Here is a 17777-nt window from a genome sequence, read left to right on the forward strand (position 1 = left end):
GCACTGGGCACCCCGGCAGCGCTGGACACCCACAGCGCCCTTCCCACGCCTGGCACCCCCAGTGCCATTACTGGGCCCGAGGTCCCCAGCGACTCTACTGCGCCAGGCACCCCTAATGCCCCAACCTCGCCTGGAACCCCCAGCACCCCGAATCTGCGGGAGCATGCTCGGGCCCTGATGCGGGACTTCCCACTCGTAGATGGGTGCGTAGGTGCGGTGGGGGCTGAGCTCCCCCCTGGGCTGGGGAGGGGGTGCCCTCACATGGATGTCCCTTCCCTCCTCTGTCACCCCCTCCCTGTCGGGAATGCCCGAGCCCAGGCCTCATAGGGGCCTGGTATGGTGTGTGTAACAGTGTGGGGTGGGGAACGCCTTGCCGGCCCAGCCTGGCCACCTGTCCTGCCTGATCTCCGGGCCTAAAGGAGTCCACCCATTTGCCCCTGAGCTGACCCTGCCTTGACCTCCTTCCAGCCACAATGACATGCCTCTGGTCCTGAGGCAGTTTTACCGCAACCAGCTACAGGATGTGAACCTGCACAATTTCAGCCGGGGCCAGACCAACCTGGACAGGCTTAGAGACGGCCTCGTGGGTGCACAGGTACCACAGGGACACACCAGGCGCCGCTGGCTGCTGGGGGACGCGGGGGACTGTGGGCCCTAGAGACCACAATACGTTAGTCACGTGGCAACTCAGTTACCAGAGTGACCCCAAAAGGTGCCGTGACATCAGTGCTCGGGGCTGCAGGGGCCATGGTGAACCAGCGGGGTGGGCGTCCAGGTAGCAGGGAGCACGCGGTGTATCGCATGTGGTCTCTGGGTCCCCTGGGCGCTGTGTGGGCTGTGGAGGCTTTGGAAGGAGGAGCTCCAAAGCAGGCCCCGTCCACGCCGATCCCTGGCCTTCCCCCAGTTCTGGTCAGCCTACGTCCCATGCCAGACCCAGGATCGGGATGCCCTGCGCCTCACCCTGGAGCAGATTGACCTCATCCACCGTATGTGTGCCTCCTATTCTGAGCTGGAGCTTGTGACCACGGTGAAAGGTAGGCAGGCTGGTGGGTGATGGTAGGGACTTGACGGAGCTACCCCAGCCCCTGAAAGTGACCACCTCACCCACCTGCCCCCAGATCTGAACAGCACCCGGAAGCTGGCTTGCCTCATTGGCGTGGAGGGCGGCCACTCACTGGACAGTAGCCTCTCCGTCTTGCGTACCTTCTATATGCTGGGTGTGCGCTACCTGACCCTCACCCATACCTGCAACACACCCTGGTGAGCACGGTGCAGATGGTCTGGGCCCACGGAGGCAGGGATCTGCCCGAGATACCACTGGGACCCAGACCACACTTTATCCCTGGAATCCGGCTCTGACCCTGGAGTGGGGAGGGGATCTGGGCTCACAGTGCAACTCTGGACCCCCCCAGCAGGGTCTTCCTACTACCAGGCACAGCCCAACGTGGGTTCTTGCTCTTGCTCTACGGGGGGGTGCTGGGATAGAATTATGGCCACCAGTCAGACTGCCTCCTGACCACCCTGCAGGGCAGAGAGCTCAGCTAAGGGCATCCACCCCTTCTACAACAATGTCAGCGGGCTGACCAGCTTTGGTGAGGTGAGAACCCTGGTTCCATACGCGGCTCCACCTGCATATACACATCCCACCCGTTGCCTACAAATAAATGCACATGCATGTGCACCCCTGATGCCTTCTGCCCAACCTTTCCCTGCAGAAGGTGGTGATGGAAATGAACCGTCTGGGCATGATGGTAGACCTGTCCCATGTCTCAGACGCCGTGGCACAACGGGCCCTGGAAGTGTCGCAGGCACCTGTGATCTTCTCCCACTCGGCTGCCCGGGGGGTATGCGAGAATGAACGGAATGTTCCTGATGACATCCTACAGCTTCTGGTGAGAGACACCGCCCTGGCCCTTGACCTCAAGCAAGAGGTTTGCAACAGGAACCCTTGGACCTGAGCCCCAGCGCCCTCAACTTTCCCAAACCCTCGGCTGAACATCGGCCCTGAACTCTTGAACCCAACATAGGGTTCTAGGTGGTAAATACTCCTCTGAATCTTGAAACCCAGGGCCAGGACCCCACCCAAACCAGGACTGACCCTCCTCCATTCATACAAAACAGATGACGTTTCTTCTGACCTCAAAGTCATGGTGGAACACCGTCCTCACAGGCGCCCAGCCGGTGAACAGGCAGGTGGTTGTGCTGGGGGAGGGAGGGGCAAGCTGAGTGTCAATTTTGCCACCCGTGCAGAAGAAGAATGGTGGCATCGTGATGGTGTCCTTGTCCGTGGGCGTGCTGGAGTGCGACCTGTTGGCCAACGTGTCCACGGTGGCAGGTGAGCCCCACCTGAGCTCTCTGAGCAGCTCAGATTTGGACCTAAAGCTTTTCTGGGGACCCTCAGAACAACCAATACATTTGACCCATCCATTGGCAGTAGGCACAGACCCCCAAAACTGAAACATGCACAATACGCAGCACCTTGGTGCCATCACAGCTAGAGCCACAGAGCGGATAGTGCAGTACTGTTGGGTATAAGGGAGGCAGTTACACATAAAGCCTGGGTGTCTCCGTAGGGGTTCCCAGAATGCCCTGCCCCTGCCTCTGGCCAAGGGACTGGGCAGCCCCTTAGGTCTCTGTGGTGTTTGTCCCTCTCCCATCTTTCACATCCATGGAAAGGAGCACCCATAGGTTCTCAAGGAGACACTGGGGGCCAAGCCGTGAAGTAATTGGCCTGCATGGCCTACCGGCTGCAAAAAGAGGAATCAGCAGAGTCCAGTCTCCACTCCCCACCCCTGCCCTGGAAGCCCCATATTGCTGACTCTCCATCCCCCAGATCACTTCGACCACATCAGGGCAGTCATTGGATCCGAGTTCATTGGTATTGGCGGCGATTACGATGGGACCAGCAGGTGAGTGCTGCCCTGTGCTTGTCAGGAGCTAGCTGTGCAGCAGTGGGGCCTTCACGGACTCCGTGTCCACCGCAGCTTGGTCCTCATGGCCTTTAGGCCTTGACCACAGGTCTGCTGGCCCACTTGGCATCTCCCCTCCTTGGAACTGTTTCCTGGACTTTCTTGTCTGATTGTGGCCCATTGGCCCCACTCTAAGTCATCATATTTGGCCAAGCCACCAGACAGCTCATCTGCCTAGCTAGTTCATAGGTCGGTGCTCAACCACTGACCCACATCAGCCGGACTCAATCCAGTTCTTAAAAAGCTCTTCTTTTTATACATAGAGGAAGAATTTGCATTCAGTGAAAGGCATAGATCTTAATACAATTCAAATGAGTTTTGACGAATATTCAAGGAAGTTTTGATTCTGAAAAAGGAAGAGTAGGGGGTGAATCATTTACTCTCTCCCAGTCTCCATTTCCCGTATCTGACCGGGGCTGGGGTTCAATGGCTCCCAAACACATAGGGCTGTGGTTCTGAGTCAGGACCAGGGAACAGATATGGTTGCCTGGCGGCCATACAGTTTCCCTCAGGGACTGGAAGACGTGTCCACATACCCAGTACTGATAGAGGAGCTGCTGAGTCGTGGCTGGAATGAGGAAGAGCTCCAGGGTGTCCTTCGAGGAAATCTGTTGCGAGTCTTCAGACAGGTGGAGCAGGTAGGTGTGCTGGGCCGGGCGAAAGCATCGCTCGGGAGGCTGAGAGGTTGGGGGAAGCTGTGGGAGCTGTCTCACCACCCACTGCTGCCTCCAGGTTCGGGAGGAAAACACGGGGCAGAGGCCCTTAGAGGATGAGTTCCCAGATGAGCAGCTGGGCAGCTCTTGCCGCTCGGTCCTCCCGAGGCTGCATCAGAGACATTATATGGCTCCGGACCAGAAACTGATGGAGTCTCCTACGCATTGGAAACCAAAGTTGTCATCTAAGAAGTCGTTCTCTAGATCACCCCCACACATGGCCCCAAGCCTCACAGTTATTGCTTCCTTCCCCGCCGTCATCCTGTGGCTCTGGTGACCCAGTTCTTCCTGTCAGATGTCACTTTGGCAGCTGTGGACACCCCACAAAGTTGCCCCTTTGTGCAGGCACAAATATTTCCTGAAAATAAATATTTTAGACTGGAACCAGGCATGAGTGTCCTTCTCTGTGGTGGGTCCTAGTACTGGTGGTTGGTGGGGGACCCTGCTGTTCAGCCACCAGTTACTCCAGGAAGACATGCTGGTCGCGGCTTGAGGAACCCCAGGCGATTGGGCTCTGGCTGCATGAGGGTGGATTCCCTCTGGGTCGCGCACCTCAATCCCCATCCTGACCCACGGACCACCATTTGACGATCTTTCAGAGAATTTGAGTTCACATTCCCAAGTAGGGAACCTGCGTGGATCACAAATGACCTTTGTTCCTATTTGGACAGAGCCCTCCAATGGCTGGACTGCCCTGGATATGGGGCCACACCTCCCTGACCCCCAGAGACTTCCTCTCTGAGAGGCACAGGCTACTTAAAGACAATCACCCCATCTAACCCCCAGGCCAGTTAATAATAATAAACATGATAATAGGTAATGGCTAATAAAAATGATAATAGTAATGTCTATGCATATCCCATGATGAAGCAATTTCACCCAAGGTATATATCCAAGAGGAATGCATGCATACATTCCCCCATAGGCATATAAAATAATATTTATAGCAGTACTATTCATAATAGTCCCAAACTGTGCATTTCAAACTCAAACTTCAAGACGCCAAAGACAAAAGATTATCTTAAAAGCAGTCATATTTTTTAAATCATATTAACTTGAGGAACAATACTGACAACTGAATTTTCAATAGAAATAATGGGGCAGTGCCCTTGGCAGCCCCCCGGATCTGTCTCTTGCTTCCACAGTGCTAGGACAGAACATACTCAGGGACACCCCCTTTTCCAGTCTCCAATTACCCTCCCTCCAACCTGTTTCCCACTCACCACCTTTGGAACCACCTCAGCCATCCTCAGCCTCCAAGACCAGCAAATACCAGTGTGTGTGTGTGTGTGTGTGTGTGTGTTATTTTAGAGAGAGGAAGGGGGGAGAGAGAGACAGACAGAACAGCAAACATCGATTTGAGGGAGATATCATCAGTTGCCTTCCATACAACTGGGTTCTAATTCCTGGTCTGTGCCCTAACCAGGAATTAAACTCGCCACCTTTCAGTGTACAAGATGCTCCAACCAATTGAGCCATAATAGCCAGGGCAGCAAACACCATTTTTGGACCATAACTCCTTATTGCTGAACAACCATGAGCCCCCTAATTCGTCAGAATTATTTCACCGAGGTGGAGGCTGCCCTCAACTGCCTGGTCAAGCTGCATCTGCGGGCCTCCTACACCTACCTCTCTCTGGGCTTCTATTTTAACCACTACAGTGTGGCTCTGGAGGGTGGGGCCACTTCCTCAAGATGTCAGAGGAGAAGTGCAAGGGCACCCAGCATCTTTTAAAGATGCAAAACCAGCATGGTGGCTGAATACATTTCCAGGACGTGCTGAAGCCTTTCCAAGATAAGTGGGGTAAAACTCAGGATGTCATGGAAGCTGCTATGGTCATGGAAAAGCACCTGAACCAGGCCCTTTTGGATCTGCACGCCCTGGTTCTACCTTCACAGAACCTCATCTCTCTGACTTCCTGGAAAACCACTTCTTGGATGAGGAAGTGAAACTCATCAAGAAGATGGGTGACGATCTGGCTAATCTCTGAAGGCTGGCCTGTCCCCAGGCTGGGCAGAGTATCTCTTCAAGAAGCTCACCCTCAAAGCAGACAAGGAGCCTTTGGAGCCCAGAGGCCTTTGAGGGGCCTCTCTGCCTTCCTCTGTGTCTAGCTTTTGCTGACCTCCCTGAAACCACGAAAATCCTCACTTGAGGATATGTTTTTATTGATTTTTAGAGCGAGGAAAGGAAAGAGAGGAAAACATTGATCGGTTTTCTCTGGATACCAAGGATAGAACCCACAACCTAGGTATGTGCTCTAACTAGGAATCGAATCTGCAACCCTTTTGTGTACAGGACAATGCTCCAACCAACCAAGCCAACTGGCCAGGGCCTGCAAAGCATCTTTTTAACCACCGTGGAGTCCTCTCCCATGTATTGAACCAAATGGAAACAATAAAGTTATTTCTTTTTTTTTGGAGGGGGGAATAATGGACATCTTTATACAGTGGAATATCTTTTTAACCTGCTGAATAAAAGTAACTACTACTGTTGAATTCTGTGAAGTGAAATACTCTTCAAAAGTAAAGGGAAGCCCTGGCTGGTTTGGCTCAGTGGATAGAGCGTCGGCCTGAGGACTGAAAGGTCCCAGGTTCGATTCCGGTCAAGGGCATGTACCTGGGTTGCGGGCACATCCCCAGTGGGAGATGTGCAAGAGGCAGCTGATCGATGTTTCTAACTCTCTATCTCTCTCCCTTCCTCTCTGTAAAAAAATCAATAAAATATATTTTAAAAAAATAAAACTTAAAGTAACTACTACTGTTGAATTCTATGAAGTGAAATACTCTTCAAAAGTGAAGGGAAGCCCTGGCTGGTTTGGCTCAGTGGATAGAGCATCGGCCTGCGGACTGAAGGGTCCCAGGTTCGATTCTGGTCAAGGGCATGTACCTTGGTTGCAGGCACATCTCCAGTGGGAGGTGTGCAGGAGGCAGCTAGTCGATGTTTCTCTCTCATTGATGTTTCCGGCTCTCTGTCCCTCTCCCTTCCTCTCTGTGAAAAATCAATAAAATATATATAAAAGAAAAAAAAAGAAAAGAAGAAATCTCTTCTTTATAAAAAAAAGTGAAGGGAAATAAATACCTTTTTAGACAAATAAATGTGGAGAAAGAAAATGGAAATGTATAAATCACCTAATGAGAATATCAGTTATGGGAAAAGTGCACATCAAATAGAAATTAAGGAGGTCATAGGTGCCCTAATTTCACATTTGAAATGGAGATACAAATACTTAAAGTATCTTTAGATTTTGAATTTTTTAAAAAAATCCTCACCTGAGGATATTTTCCTATTGATTTTTAGAGAGAGTGGAAGAAAGAGGGAAAGACAGAAATATTGATGTGAGAGAAACACATTGATTGGTTGCCTCCTGCACATCCCCTCACCAGGGCCCGCTCCAAGGAGGAGCCTACAACCCAAACGAGGTCCATGTCCTGGACTGGGTCCCTCTCAGTTCCCTCCCTGGCCCACTCCCTTCGTCTGTCGGTCCCTATCAGAAGCCCAGATAGAGGGATCCGGGTGGAGGGAGCCCACGATGCGTCGCCAGAGGGCGCTCGCGGCCGAGGCCTGCCTGGCCCATTGGGGTGCTCTCCCCGTTGGTTGCAGGAGGGCCGTGGTGCCCCCTGGCGGCCACGCAATGCGACGGCGCTCCGGATCCCTGGAAGCCTTCCCAGCGTCTTGACCGTCCTGCTCTCGAAGCCGCGCCGCAGAGTCATCTAAGTCGACGGTCGGCTGACCGTCTGCCTCTCTCAGGCTTTCCAAACCAGCCCTGGCCCGCCGGCCCGCCTGTGCAGCATGCGGCCCGCGGACCTCGAGTGTCCCCGCGTGCTCGGCTGGCGGCCTCTGCCGTGTCTGCTGCTTTTGCTGTTGCTGTCGCTGCTGCTGAAGCCCGTGACCCGCGCTCGGACCATTGCAAAATGGTCCCCGACAGCGCTGGGAACTACCAGCGTCAAGGCCATGCCCGACGTCCCCAGTGCCCCAACCACGCCAAGCACCCCCAGAGCCCTGAGACTGCGGGAGCGCGCGCAGGCCCTGATGCGGGACTTCCGGCTGGTGGATGGGTGTGTAGATGCCGCGTGCGGGCGGTGGGGGCTGAACTCACCTCTCGGCAGGGGAGGGGATCCTGTGCGCAGGGCTAGCGAGGAGGCTCCCTCACACCTCCCCTGGATACACTCTCTCCATCATCATTCATGGGTCCTTTCTCCCCATTATCCCGCTTCTGGTGGAACCCAAGCTGAGCCTCCAGAGGTCTCCCTGTTGTCTGTGTGAGGTGGGACGGTGGAGTGGGACAGAGCCCGTCCAGACATGTTGACATGTCTTGCCTGACCTGAGGCTATGTCCGCACTCTAACCTTGTCTTGACACCCCCAGGCACAACCATCTGCCCCAGCTCCTGAGGCGGCTTTTCCAGAACAGGCTACAAGGTGTTAACCTGCTCAACTTCAGTCGTGGCCAGACCAGCCTGGACAAGCTTGTGGACGGCCTTGTGGGTGCACAGGTACCACAGGGACACACAGGGGGCCACAGCATGGCTGCTGGGGAATGTGGAGGCCACAGGAACCTGGTGACTGGGTATCATAGGACACAATGTGCCATCAGGTGGCTGCTGGGGAGCGTGGGGATGTTGGAGGCCGAGACAGCCTGGCCACATAGATCCCTAGATTCTGTGGAGATACACAGAAAATGATCAGAAAATCCCTGGTGATTGTGGGAGGTGCCGAGACCACAAACGACATGGTGAGTTGGCCTTGGGGCATTCACACAGCACACGGACAAACAGCAGGCAAGGATGATGTGTCCTGAGCCCACAGTTTGGCTGCTGGCAGCAAGCCGAATGGTTATCAAGGTGCCATGGGGTTGGCCTCACTTAGGCCACTGACCCGAATGAGTACCTTGGGGGCTGAGGAGGAGTGGCAGGCCAAAGGTCTGACTCCATTCTGGACCCTTGGGCCTACCCTTAGTTCTGGTCAGCCTACGTCCCTTGCCAGACCCAGGGACAGGATGCCATACGCCTCACGCTGGAGCAGATTGACCTCATTCATCGCATGTGTGCTTCCTACGCTGAACTGGAGCTTGTGACCTCAGTCAAAGGTGGGCAGTCAAATGCGGGGTGGGGTGGGGATAGTCAGGGGACGCCTCTGGTGCATCTGGCCCTGGTTCCAGACCACTTGATCATCCACCCTCTTCTAGATCTGAACAGCACTCAAAAGCTGGCCTGCCTCATTGGTGTGGAGGGTGGTCACTCACTGGACAGCAGCCTCTCTGTTCTGCGTAGTTTCTATCTGCTGGGAGTGCGCTACCTGACACTCACCTTCACCTGCAACACGCCCTGGTGAGTGTAGTGAAATGATAGACAGGATGGTGGGGAAACTGCCAGAGAGGTGAGGACAGAGGTGTCCAGAGAGAGGCTGGACTGCCGGCAGGTCCCTCACCCTCCCAGATAGCAGCTGGCCTACGTCCTTACCCTGCTCTGGAGGTGGGATGCATGAACAGAAGGATTGCAGAGTCCCCAGGCTCTGATGGCCAAGGTGTGGCCCACTGGATTGCCCTCCACTGGCTGTTCTGCAGGGCAGAGAGTTCCATCAAGTTTGAAGACCACTTCTACACCAACGTCAGTGGGTTGACAAGCTTCGGTGAGGTGAGGACTCCTCTTCCCTACCCGAACCCACCTGTTCCCTATAGATATGTGCACACGTGCATCTATGACACACACACCCCAAATAAAATATTTGTCCCATCCTAGCTGGTTTGACTTAGTGGATAGAGCAAAGACCTGCAGACCAAAGGGTCCCGAGTTCAATTCCAGTCAAGGGCACATACCTCAGTTGCAGTCTCTTCCCGGGCCTGGGCCTTGTTCGGGGCTCGTGCAAGAGGCAACTAATCGATGTGTTTTTCTCACTTCGATGTTTCTCTCTGTCTTTCCCTCTTTCTTTCACTCTCCTTAAAAATCAATGGAGAAATATCCTTGGGTGAGGATTAACAAACAAACAAACAAAAAATGTGTCCCTGCAGAAGGTGGTAGGGGAAATGAATCGCCTGGGCATGATGGTGGACTTGTCCCATGCGTCAGATGCCTTGGTGCAACAAGTGCTGAAGGTATCAAGAGCTCCTGTGATCTTCTCACACTCAGCTGCCAGGGCTGTGTGCAACCATTTCCTGAATGTTCCAGATGACATCCTGCAACTTCTCGTGAGTGGCCACCACAGCCCTCAAACCAGGGCTAAGCATGCTTCATACAAAGATTCTTGACCCTGAACAAAGCTACCAGCCCAGGCCTCACTTTTGGACTCAAGGCTGGTTAACCCTCCCCATCTCTGAAACTCAAGTCCAAATCAGTTCCACCCAGGGACCCACAGACCCAGAGGAAAAGTGTCTTCCAATCTCTGAAGCCAGGACTGAGTATGGTCCTAATAGGAGGGCCCTCCAGGGGCGAGGCAGGTCATCAGGACAGAAGGGCCAAGCTGAGTATCCATTTGTTTATCCCTGTAGAAAAGGAATGGTGGCATTGTGATGGTGACGCTGTCCATGGGGATTTTACAATGCAACCTGTTTGCTAATGTGTCCACTGTGGCAGGTAAGCCCGACCTCAACTCCTTGCACAGTTCTAGCTTGGGTCTGTGGCCACCGGGGTCCTCAGGACAGCTCCAGCGAGCTAGCACACCTGTTGGGCAATAGGCAGGCCTTGGAAAGTATACACAGCTCTTCACGGCCACCTCATCTGGGCCCACAGTCAATGCTGATGGGTTTGGACAAGCATCTGCCTCTGCTTCTGCGTCTCACTTTTACACCCACGTCTCTGGACAGGACAGGCAGGCAGACCCCAACCAGGCTCTCAAGGAACCCAGAGGCAGGGTGGCTTCTGGGCAGGAAAAGATCCAAAGAGGTGGCTCTGAAGTTCACTCTAGGTCCAGTGTCCAGTTTGTGGCCACTTCAGAACTCACAACTGGCTAGGAGCTCTGCAGAGTCAGCTGCCATGGCCTGGAGTACTACGGGCAGGGGAGTTGGCCAGGGCTGAGCTTCACCAGACCAGGGCAGGGCTGCCCACCACTAACCGCCCCAGGGCTGATCCCAGGGTCTAACTCCAGTCCAGTGCTGCCCACCACCAACCTCCACCCTCTAGATCACTTTGACCACATCAAGGCAGTCATTGGATCTGAGTTCATCGGGATTGGTGGAAATTATGACGGGTCTGGTCGGTGAGTGTTTCCCTGGGTTTTTTCTTGGAGTGGGATAGAGGAGGGAATTACAGTTTCCCATCCTGTGGTCCTCCCATCTTTCAAATCATAACCATAGGCTCTTGTCTTCCAGACAATTTTATATTTCCCCACTCTCAGGGCCTGTGTCCTGGGCTTTCCCTGTCCCTTCTGTGGTCCACTGGACCCACCGCCACTCGAGGTCATCACCTCCCACAGGCAGAGCTCATCTGCCTGCACAAGCTCCGGTCCCAGCCCAGCAGGTCTGTTGTGGGCTGATCATCTGTTCAGTGGGTAGATGCTACAGAAGCCTAGTCTTCAAAGAGCTTCCACAGTGGCGTTCAGTAGTCTAAAGAACAATGGCCTTCAGTTTCCCATGTGACTGGGGCTGTTGGGACAATGGCCGTAGGCAAGGATCAGGGCCATGGTCCCACAGCTGGCTGGCTGGTGTTTGCACAGGTTCCCTCGGGAGCTGGAGAATGTATCCACATACCTGGTTCTGATAGAAGAGTTACTGAGGCGTGGCTGGACTGAGAAAGAGCTCCAGGGTGTCCTTCGTGGAAATCTGCTACGGGTCTTCAGACGAGTGGAACAGGTGGGCTGAGCAAAAGGATGGTTCCGTGGTGTGCAGGTGAGGGGTGCACTGGGGGAGCCACTGATTGCTGACTCCCGCCCGCAGGTGAGAGATGAAAACAGTGGCCAGAACCCTGCAGAGGATGAGTTTCCAGACAGGCAGGTGGGCAGGTCCTGCCACTCCCACCTCATGACTCAGCATGAACACCTGGCCACACACCTGGATGTGACCAAGTGGCCAAGCAATCATATTCTCCAAAGTCCCCCAAAAGCCTCCCCACACCTTGTCCTAGGCTTCATGGCTACTGCCACCATCTCAATCCTCATCCTGTGGCTCTGGTGACCTGGTCAGTTTCCCAGAGGTCACCTTAGGAGTCTCACAAAGTCCCCCTCCTAGTCATCCAGGCACAAGCATATGCTAAGAATAAACATTTTAGGCATGGAACCAGGTGTGAGTGTCCTTCCTCTTTCCCATGGGAGGGGTCGATCCAGACTTCATTCCTTTTTATGGATGAACTAGAAGCCCGTTGCACGAAGATTCACGCAATAGGCCTTCCTTTCCCTGGCTGCCGGCACCGGTTTTCCTCCGGCACCCGGGACCCAGGCCTTTGGTCCAGCTTCAGCGAGTCTTGGCTCTTCAGTCTTCAGTCTTCAATCTTCAGTCTGGCCAGAGCCTTCAGTTTTTGCTCTGCGCTTGTGTATGCAAATTAACTGCCACCTTTGTTGGGTTAATTTGCATACTCATCCAATTGGCTGGTGGGCATAGCAGAGTGACACCAATTTGCATGTTTCTCTTTTATTAGTGTAGATAATAGTCCCTGGTACACACACACACACACACAATCCCTGGTACATAGAGATCACAGTTTGTTACCCATTCATCTGTTGATGGAAACCTGGGTTGCCTCCACCTCTTGGCTATACAATGAACATTGGCATACAGGTATCTATTTGAGTCCCTGCTATCAATTCCTTTGGGCACATGCCTAGGATGAAATTGCTGAATCATAGGGCAATTCTAGGTTTAGCTTTTTGCAAAACCACCCACTGTTTTCAAAGCAGCTGTACCATTTTACATCCCCACTCAGCAATGTACAAGGGTTTCAATTTCTCCACATCCTCCCCAGCACTTATCTTGCATTTTTTGTGATAATAGCTAACCTAAAGGGTGTGAAATGATATCTCGCCACCAATCTCACACTGTGGTTTTGGTTTGCATTTATCTAATGACTAAATGATGTGGAGCATCTTTTCCTGGGTACAGTATATCCATAAGCTCCAAGTCAGTGCTCTTTCCCAGCTCTCTGAAGCCATTTTGGACTGGCTTGGGAGGTCCTCCTGTTCTCCCCAGAAAGCCTTATTATGCGAGTAATAAAGTTTCTACATCCTCTTGGAATCCATGTAGTCTTATCAGTCTTGACATCTGACCCAAATTTGGGGGAGGATGGGTCTATCCGCTTCTAGGGGTTGACCTCAAAGCTTTGTCAGGACTGTTATTTCATCTCTAGCTAATTTAGCCTGACTCCTAAGGCAATGCTCTTCTGAGGAGTCTAGCTAATGTTCCATATATTGAAAGGTCTTTCACCTTCACTGGCAGGAACACAAATATGTGAGCTCCAGGAATTATTCAGCCGACATCTTTCCAGTGGTTCTTTCTCTGGTCTTATATAAACTTCTTCATATGTGTGTACAGATCAATCTTCTGAACGACTCAAGGGGGGACCCTCTGCAGATCTCCAGGTCTCTCTCTTTGTGTAGCTTCCTTCTCGATGGTACACAAGATTCTAGCTGCTTTGGCCTTCTCAAATGCAGGGCTTATTTTTCTTTCTTTCTTTTTTTAAATATATTTTTTATTGATTTTAGAGAGGAAGGGAGAGGGAGGGATAGAAACACCAATGATGAGAGAGAATCATTGATTGGCTGCCTCTTGCACCCCCCCCCCTGGGGATCCAGCCTATAACCCTTGACTGGAATCGAACCTGGAACCTTTCGGTTTGCAGGCTGACGCTCTATCCACTGAGCCAAACCGGCAAGGGAATTTTCTTTCTTCTTTTAGAAAAATATATTTTTATTTATTTCAAAGAGGAAGGGAGAGAGAGAGAGATACAAACATCGATGAGAGAGAATTATCGAGCCTGCAATGCGGGCATGTTCCCTGACCAGGAATAGAACTGTGACTTCCTGGTTCATAGGTCGATGCTCAACCACTAGGCCATACTGGCTGGGCTATTTTTCTCCTCAATTCAGCAAGACCATGGGGTTCTGAGTTGAGGATACCCCCCGCCTCCTCCCACTCCCACACTATGGCATGGAAGTTATCTCTAGGCAGTAAGCTAATACAATCATAGGACTCACATCATTTATTTCTCTTCCATCTGGGATCACAGTCCTATATCACCTATTGTCTATTGTCTGAAAGCCATTGTTTTATACAGTTCTATTTAATTTACACAGAAAGGTACATTTGGCCCCTATTATGCCATCATGTTTGGAAGCAGCTCTATTGAGGTATTCCTCACAACCAATAATCAATTTTTGTACGTGTTCCAAGTATACTTGGCAAAAATATGGATGTAGATGTCCATTAGGTCAAGTTCATTAACTGTTAAAATCTTTTATATCCTTGCTGGGTTTTTTCTTCACTTATTTGTAACCGTGACAGTTGTGTTGAAATCTTCTATTGTGCTGGTGTATTTATCAGTTCTCTCTATACGTCTAACAATTTGTTTTTATTGAAATTAACACATTGCCTGGCTGGCGTGGCTCAGTGGTTGAGCATTGACCTTTGAACCAGGAGTTCAAGATCCAATTCCCAATCAAGGCATATACCCAAGGTTGTGGGCTTGATCCCCAGTGGGGGGTGAAGGGGGGGTGTGCAGAAGGCAGCTGAGCAATGATTCTCTCTCATCATTAATGTTTCTATCTCTTTCTCCCTCTCTTCCTGTCTGAAATCAATTTTTTTTAAAAAGAAACGAACATACCATAAAATTAACCCTTTTAAAATGAATAATTCAGTGGTATTTAGTTCACTGAAAATGTTGTGTAACCACCATCATTGTCTAGTTCTAAAACATTTTTTAAATATATTTTATTGATTTTTACAGAGAGGAAGGGAGAGAGATAGAGAGTTAGAAACATCGATCAGCCACCTCCTGCACATTTCCCACTGGGGATGTGCCCGCAACCAAGGTACATGCCCTTGACCGGAATCGAACCTGGGACCTTTCAGTCCACAGGCCGACGCTCTATCCACTGAGCCAAACCGGTTTTGGCCTAAAACATTTTTATCATCCTAAAAGGAAACCTTATATCCATTAAGCAGTTACTACTCAGCCCCTCATTCCCCCTAATCACCAATCATTTTTTCTTTCTTCTTTTGGGAGAATTCCTTAATTTGGTTTTTCCAACTTTCTAATTCATCCTCAATGATAACTTTCTGCTATTAGATCACCTATTGTATTCTTTGTTTCAGATATTATTGCAGTAATTTTTATACCTGGTCCCATATTTCTTTGATACTTCTCCCATCCAGAGATGGGGACCGTACCTTCCAATCCCCTGTTAAATCAGGACTTTGTAACTGCTTGACCAGTAAAATACGAAGAAGTGATGTAGTGCCTGTTTCCAGACCTAGGCCTGGAGAAACTGTCAGTGTCTACTCCCTGCTTCTTGGGATGCTTACCCATGGCCTGCTGCCACTATCTTGTGGAGAAGCCACGCAGCCCACGGACAGGTCACATACAGAGGACCCAGTGCCCTGGTCCACAGTCTCACTGAGCTCTTTGCCTACAGCCAGTCACAACTTGCTAGTCATGTGAGTGAGGCATCTTGGGAGTAAATCCTCTGGTTCCAACTGATGCCATGTGGAGTAGAGACGAGCTTTACTCAAATTGAAGCTTTGTGAGCAAATTAATGTTTTTGTTGATTGTTGTTTTAAGCCACTATGTTTTGGGGTAATTTGTTACGTAGTAATAGATCACTGGAACAGCTATATTTTTCATATCTAATAGTTCTGCTTATTATTTTTTATATACTAGTATATTCTTGTTTCTTATGGCTAATATTCTCCCTTATCTTTTGTAATATGTTGATTAGGCTAATCTTGAACTGTTGATCAGTGTGTTCTAATAATTTTCCTGAAAGATGTTTTCTTTTGAAATGTCTGTGCTTTCTTTTTGCCTGTGAGCTTATTTTTGCCTGTGAGTAGTACCCTGATGGTGCAGGCTACTTGGTCAGTCAAGGAATGGTATGGGAGAAGTGGTGTCCTAGCCACAGAATTCCCCAGAGCTAAGGCTGTCTGTTGGGCCTCAGTGGCCTATCTCTCCCACACAGCATCTGACCTCACCCCTGAGGAGAGAGGCCCTGTGTGTGATGGCAGCTCAGTGTGAACACTGCTGAGAACATGTGTCTGGCCAAATTACAAACCCCAGCCACTCTTCTCTTGTTAAAGGTTTGTAGTACACCCTGGCACACACCCTGGGGCCAAGGACTGAGGATACCAAAGTGACAAGACCGGAAAGGGTCCTGCTCTTGTGAAATCCACCATCTAGTGGGCATGGAAAACATGAATCAAAGATCCCCACAAGGCCTTTCTCCCTGCAGTGGGTACTATGAAGGGAAAGTGTCCCAGGGGAACACAAGCCAGGGAGGACGAGGTAGGGTGTCAGGATCTGTGCCTGAGAAGTCTTCTGGGGAGGTGGTGGTGCTGCAGGCTGAGAACTCCGCCATATGGAGGAGCTTGGTCAGTGAGGGTGGGGACAGAGGGTTGAAAGGCATCCTGTCCGAGTGAACAGCAAGTGATTTGCAGAAACTCCCTGAGTTTGAGGAAGTGAAAGACAGAAGGGTTGAGGCTGGGCCGGAGGATAGGGAGAGGTACAGCTGGAGAGGCTGGGGAGCCAGATGAAGCAGGGACTTGTGGGCCAAGAAGTGACTGGGTTTTCTCTTCAGAAGAGGTGGCTCTAGCCCTGGCCGGTGTGGCACAGTGTGGTTGGCTGGTTGTTGTCCCATGTACCTAAACGTCACTGATTCGTGTTCCGGTTGGGGTACATGCCCGGGTTGCAGGCTCTGTCCCAGTGGGAGGATGCAGGAGGCTGCTGAGAGATGTCGCCTCTCTCCCTCTCCCTTCCTTTCTCTCTAAAATCAATTAAAAAATAAATATAAATTTAAAAAGAGGTGGCTTACCATGAGTGGGGGAGAGAGCAAGAAGTCCATTTGGAAGGCTGCTACTATGGCCAACTGACGGCAGCATGAGGGGACAGGAAGTTAAGTGGACAAACACGGGCTGGGAAGACTGTGGGATCGGGGCCAGAACGGTGGTCAGCTCAGAGGTCCTCCGGCAAGGCTCAGGGACTCTGACTCCTAATTCTGCCCTAGACTGGAGGCTGGGAAGAGGAGGCAGTCAGAGGTTGGTTGGGAAGATACACCTAATTCTGATGTTCTACAGCCCCGTGAGCCATAAAGGGGAGGAAAATGGAGATAGACAAGGAAGATGGGCTCTGGGGTTTTCTGATAGAGAACGGCTGGAAGGACACCTAGAAAGATAAAGATGTCAAAGTAAAGCCAACTGTGTGAGTTATCTGAAGCAGTATTGTGGAAAGTGAAAGAAAAGTTTAGAGCAAGTAAGTAAACGATTTGGGTAAAGGAACCTCCAGGAAGTGAGAGAGTAAAATTAAGGTGAAAGAATTTGACTAAAGAATAGAATGTAGCCTCCCAAAGGGGCAAAAGGGTCGGGGCCCGGGGGATCTGTGTCCTTCCTGTGGATGAGGCGGCAGCCTCTGGGAAAGGGGCCAGGATCCCTGCTGCCTCCACCTGGGGAGAGGGGACACCGGGAAGGGATGACCTTCGCAGGGACTGGGTTTCCAGGGACTCAGAGGAGAGGTGGGAAACCGAGTCGAGGGAAATGGATAGGGGAATGAATACCGAGGAAAGGTGGGAGTCCCTGGGCAGGACTGGGAGGGCCTCTGCGATCCTAGGCCCATCCTGCTGATCCCTCCCTGTCCCTGAGAAATGTCGCTGAGAGTTTACTAGGCACAGAGCGCAGAGCCAGTGCACCCCGCACCCCAGCTCACGTTGTCCTCAGGCAACCCCAGGAGGGGGACGCGTATTCCCCCTTTTCACAAGTACCACATCTGGGGCTCAGAGAGGGCTGTTCTTCGCCCAAGGTCACACAGCAATCAGGCCCTCCCCAAGGCCGGAAGCTAATGGAAATCCTCCCTCCAGAGGGGCTTCGCCACTCCAGGGCCCCCTAGGGGAGGAGCTGGGCCAGCCCCTCCTGCTCCCCGCCCCCGAGGGGCGGCCCGGGGGGCGGGCGGAGGAAGTGAGCGCAGCGGGGAGGAA

The 17777-nt window shown here is 51.7% G+C and overlaps 3 protein-coding genes and 1 pseudogene across 3 annotated transcripts in view; 3 read left to right on the top strand and 1 right to left on the bottom strand.

The window, feature by feature from the left end:
• Positions 1-2624, bottom strand: part of DUS2 (dihydrouridine synthase 2) — a 67280-nt gene extending 64656 nt beyond the window's left edge. The window contains exon 1 of the mRNA XM_015567830.1: positions 2615-2624. The gene's annotated coding sequence lies outside the window, so the exon portion shown is untranslated. The remainder of the gene's footprint in view (positions 1-2614) is intronic.
• Positions 1-11846, top strand: part of DPEP3 (dipeptidase 3) — a 12934-nt gene extending 1088 nt beyond the window's left edge. Inside the window, exons 2-11 of the mRNA XM_006769751.2 lie at positions 7430-7737; positions 8047-8173; positions 8637-8766; positions 8866-9007; positions 9244-9313; positions 9688-9864; positions 10165-10249; positions 10796-10871; positions 11328-11463; positions 11548-11846. Of these exons, the coding sequence (XP_006769814.1) occupies positions 7472-7737; positions 8047-8173; positions 8637-8766; positions 8866-9007; positions 9244-9313; positions 9688-9864; positions 10165-10249; positions 10796-10871; positions 11328-11463; positions 11548-11784 (1446 nt within the window). The 5' untranslated portion in view covers positions 7430-7471 and the 3' untranslated portion in view covers positions 11785-11846. The remainder of the gene's footprint in view (positions 1-7429; positions 7738-8046; positions 8174-8636; positions 8767-8865; positions 9008-9243; positions 9314-9687; positions 9865-10164; positions 10250-10795; positions 10872-11327; positions 11464-11547) is intronic.
• LOC102765819 (dipeptidase 2) lies at positions 4-4071 on the top strand (the record flags this gene model as incomplete). Its single annotated transcript, XM_015567814.1, has 10 exons — positions 4-203; positions 469-595; positions 905-1034; positions 1119-1260; positions 1528-1597; positions 1716-1892; positions 2251-2335; positions 2834-2909; positions 3472-3607; positions 3702-4071. Coding segments are annotated over 10 exons (1401 nt in total), but the record flags the coding sequence as incomplete, so codon positions are not given.
• On the top strand, positions 5191-7358 carry LOC107184099 (annotated as a pseudogene).
• Positions 11847-17777: the final 5931 nt, after the last annotated feature.

The sequence above is a fragment of the Myotis davidii genome, unplaced genomic scaffold, assembly GCF_000327345.1.
Source record: "Myotis davidii unplaced genomic scaffold, ASM32734v1 scaffold243, whole genome shotgun sequence".
NCBI lineage: Eukaryota > Metazoa > Chordata > Mammalia > Chiroptera > Vespertilionidae > Myotis > Myotis davidii.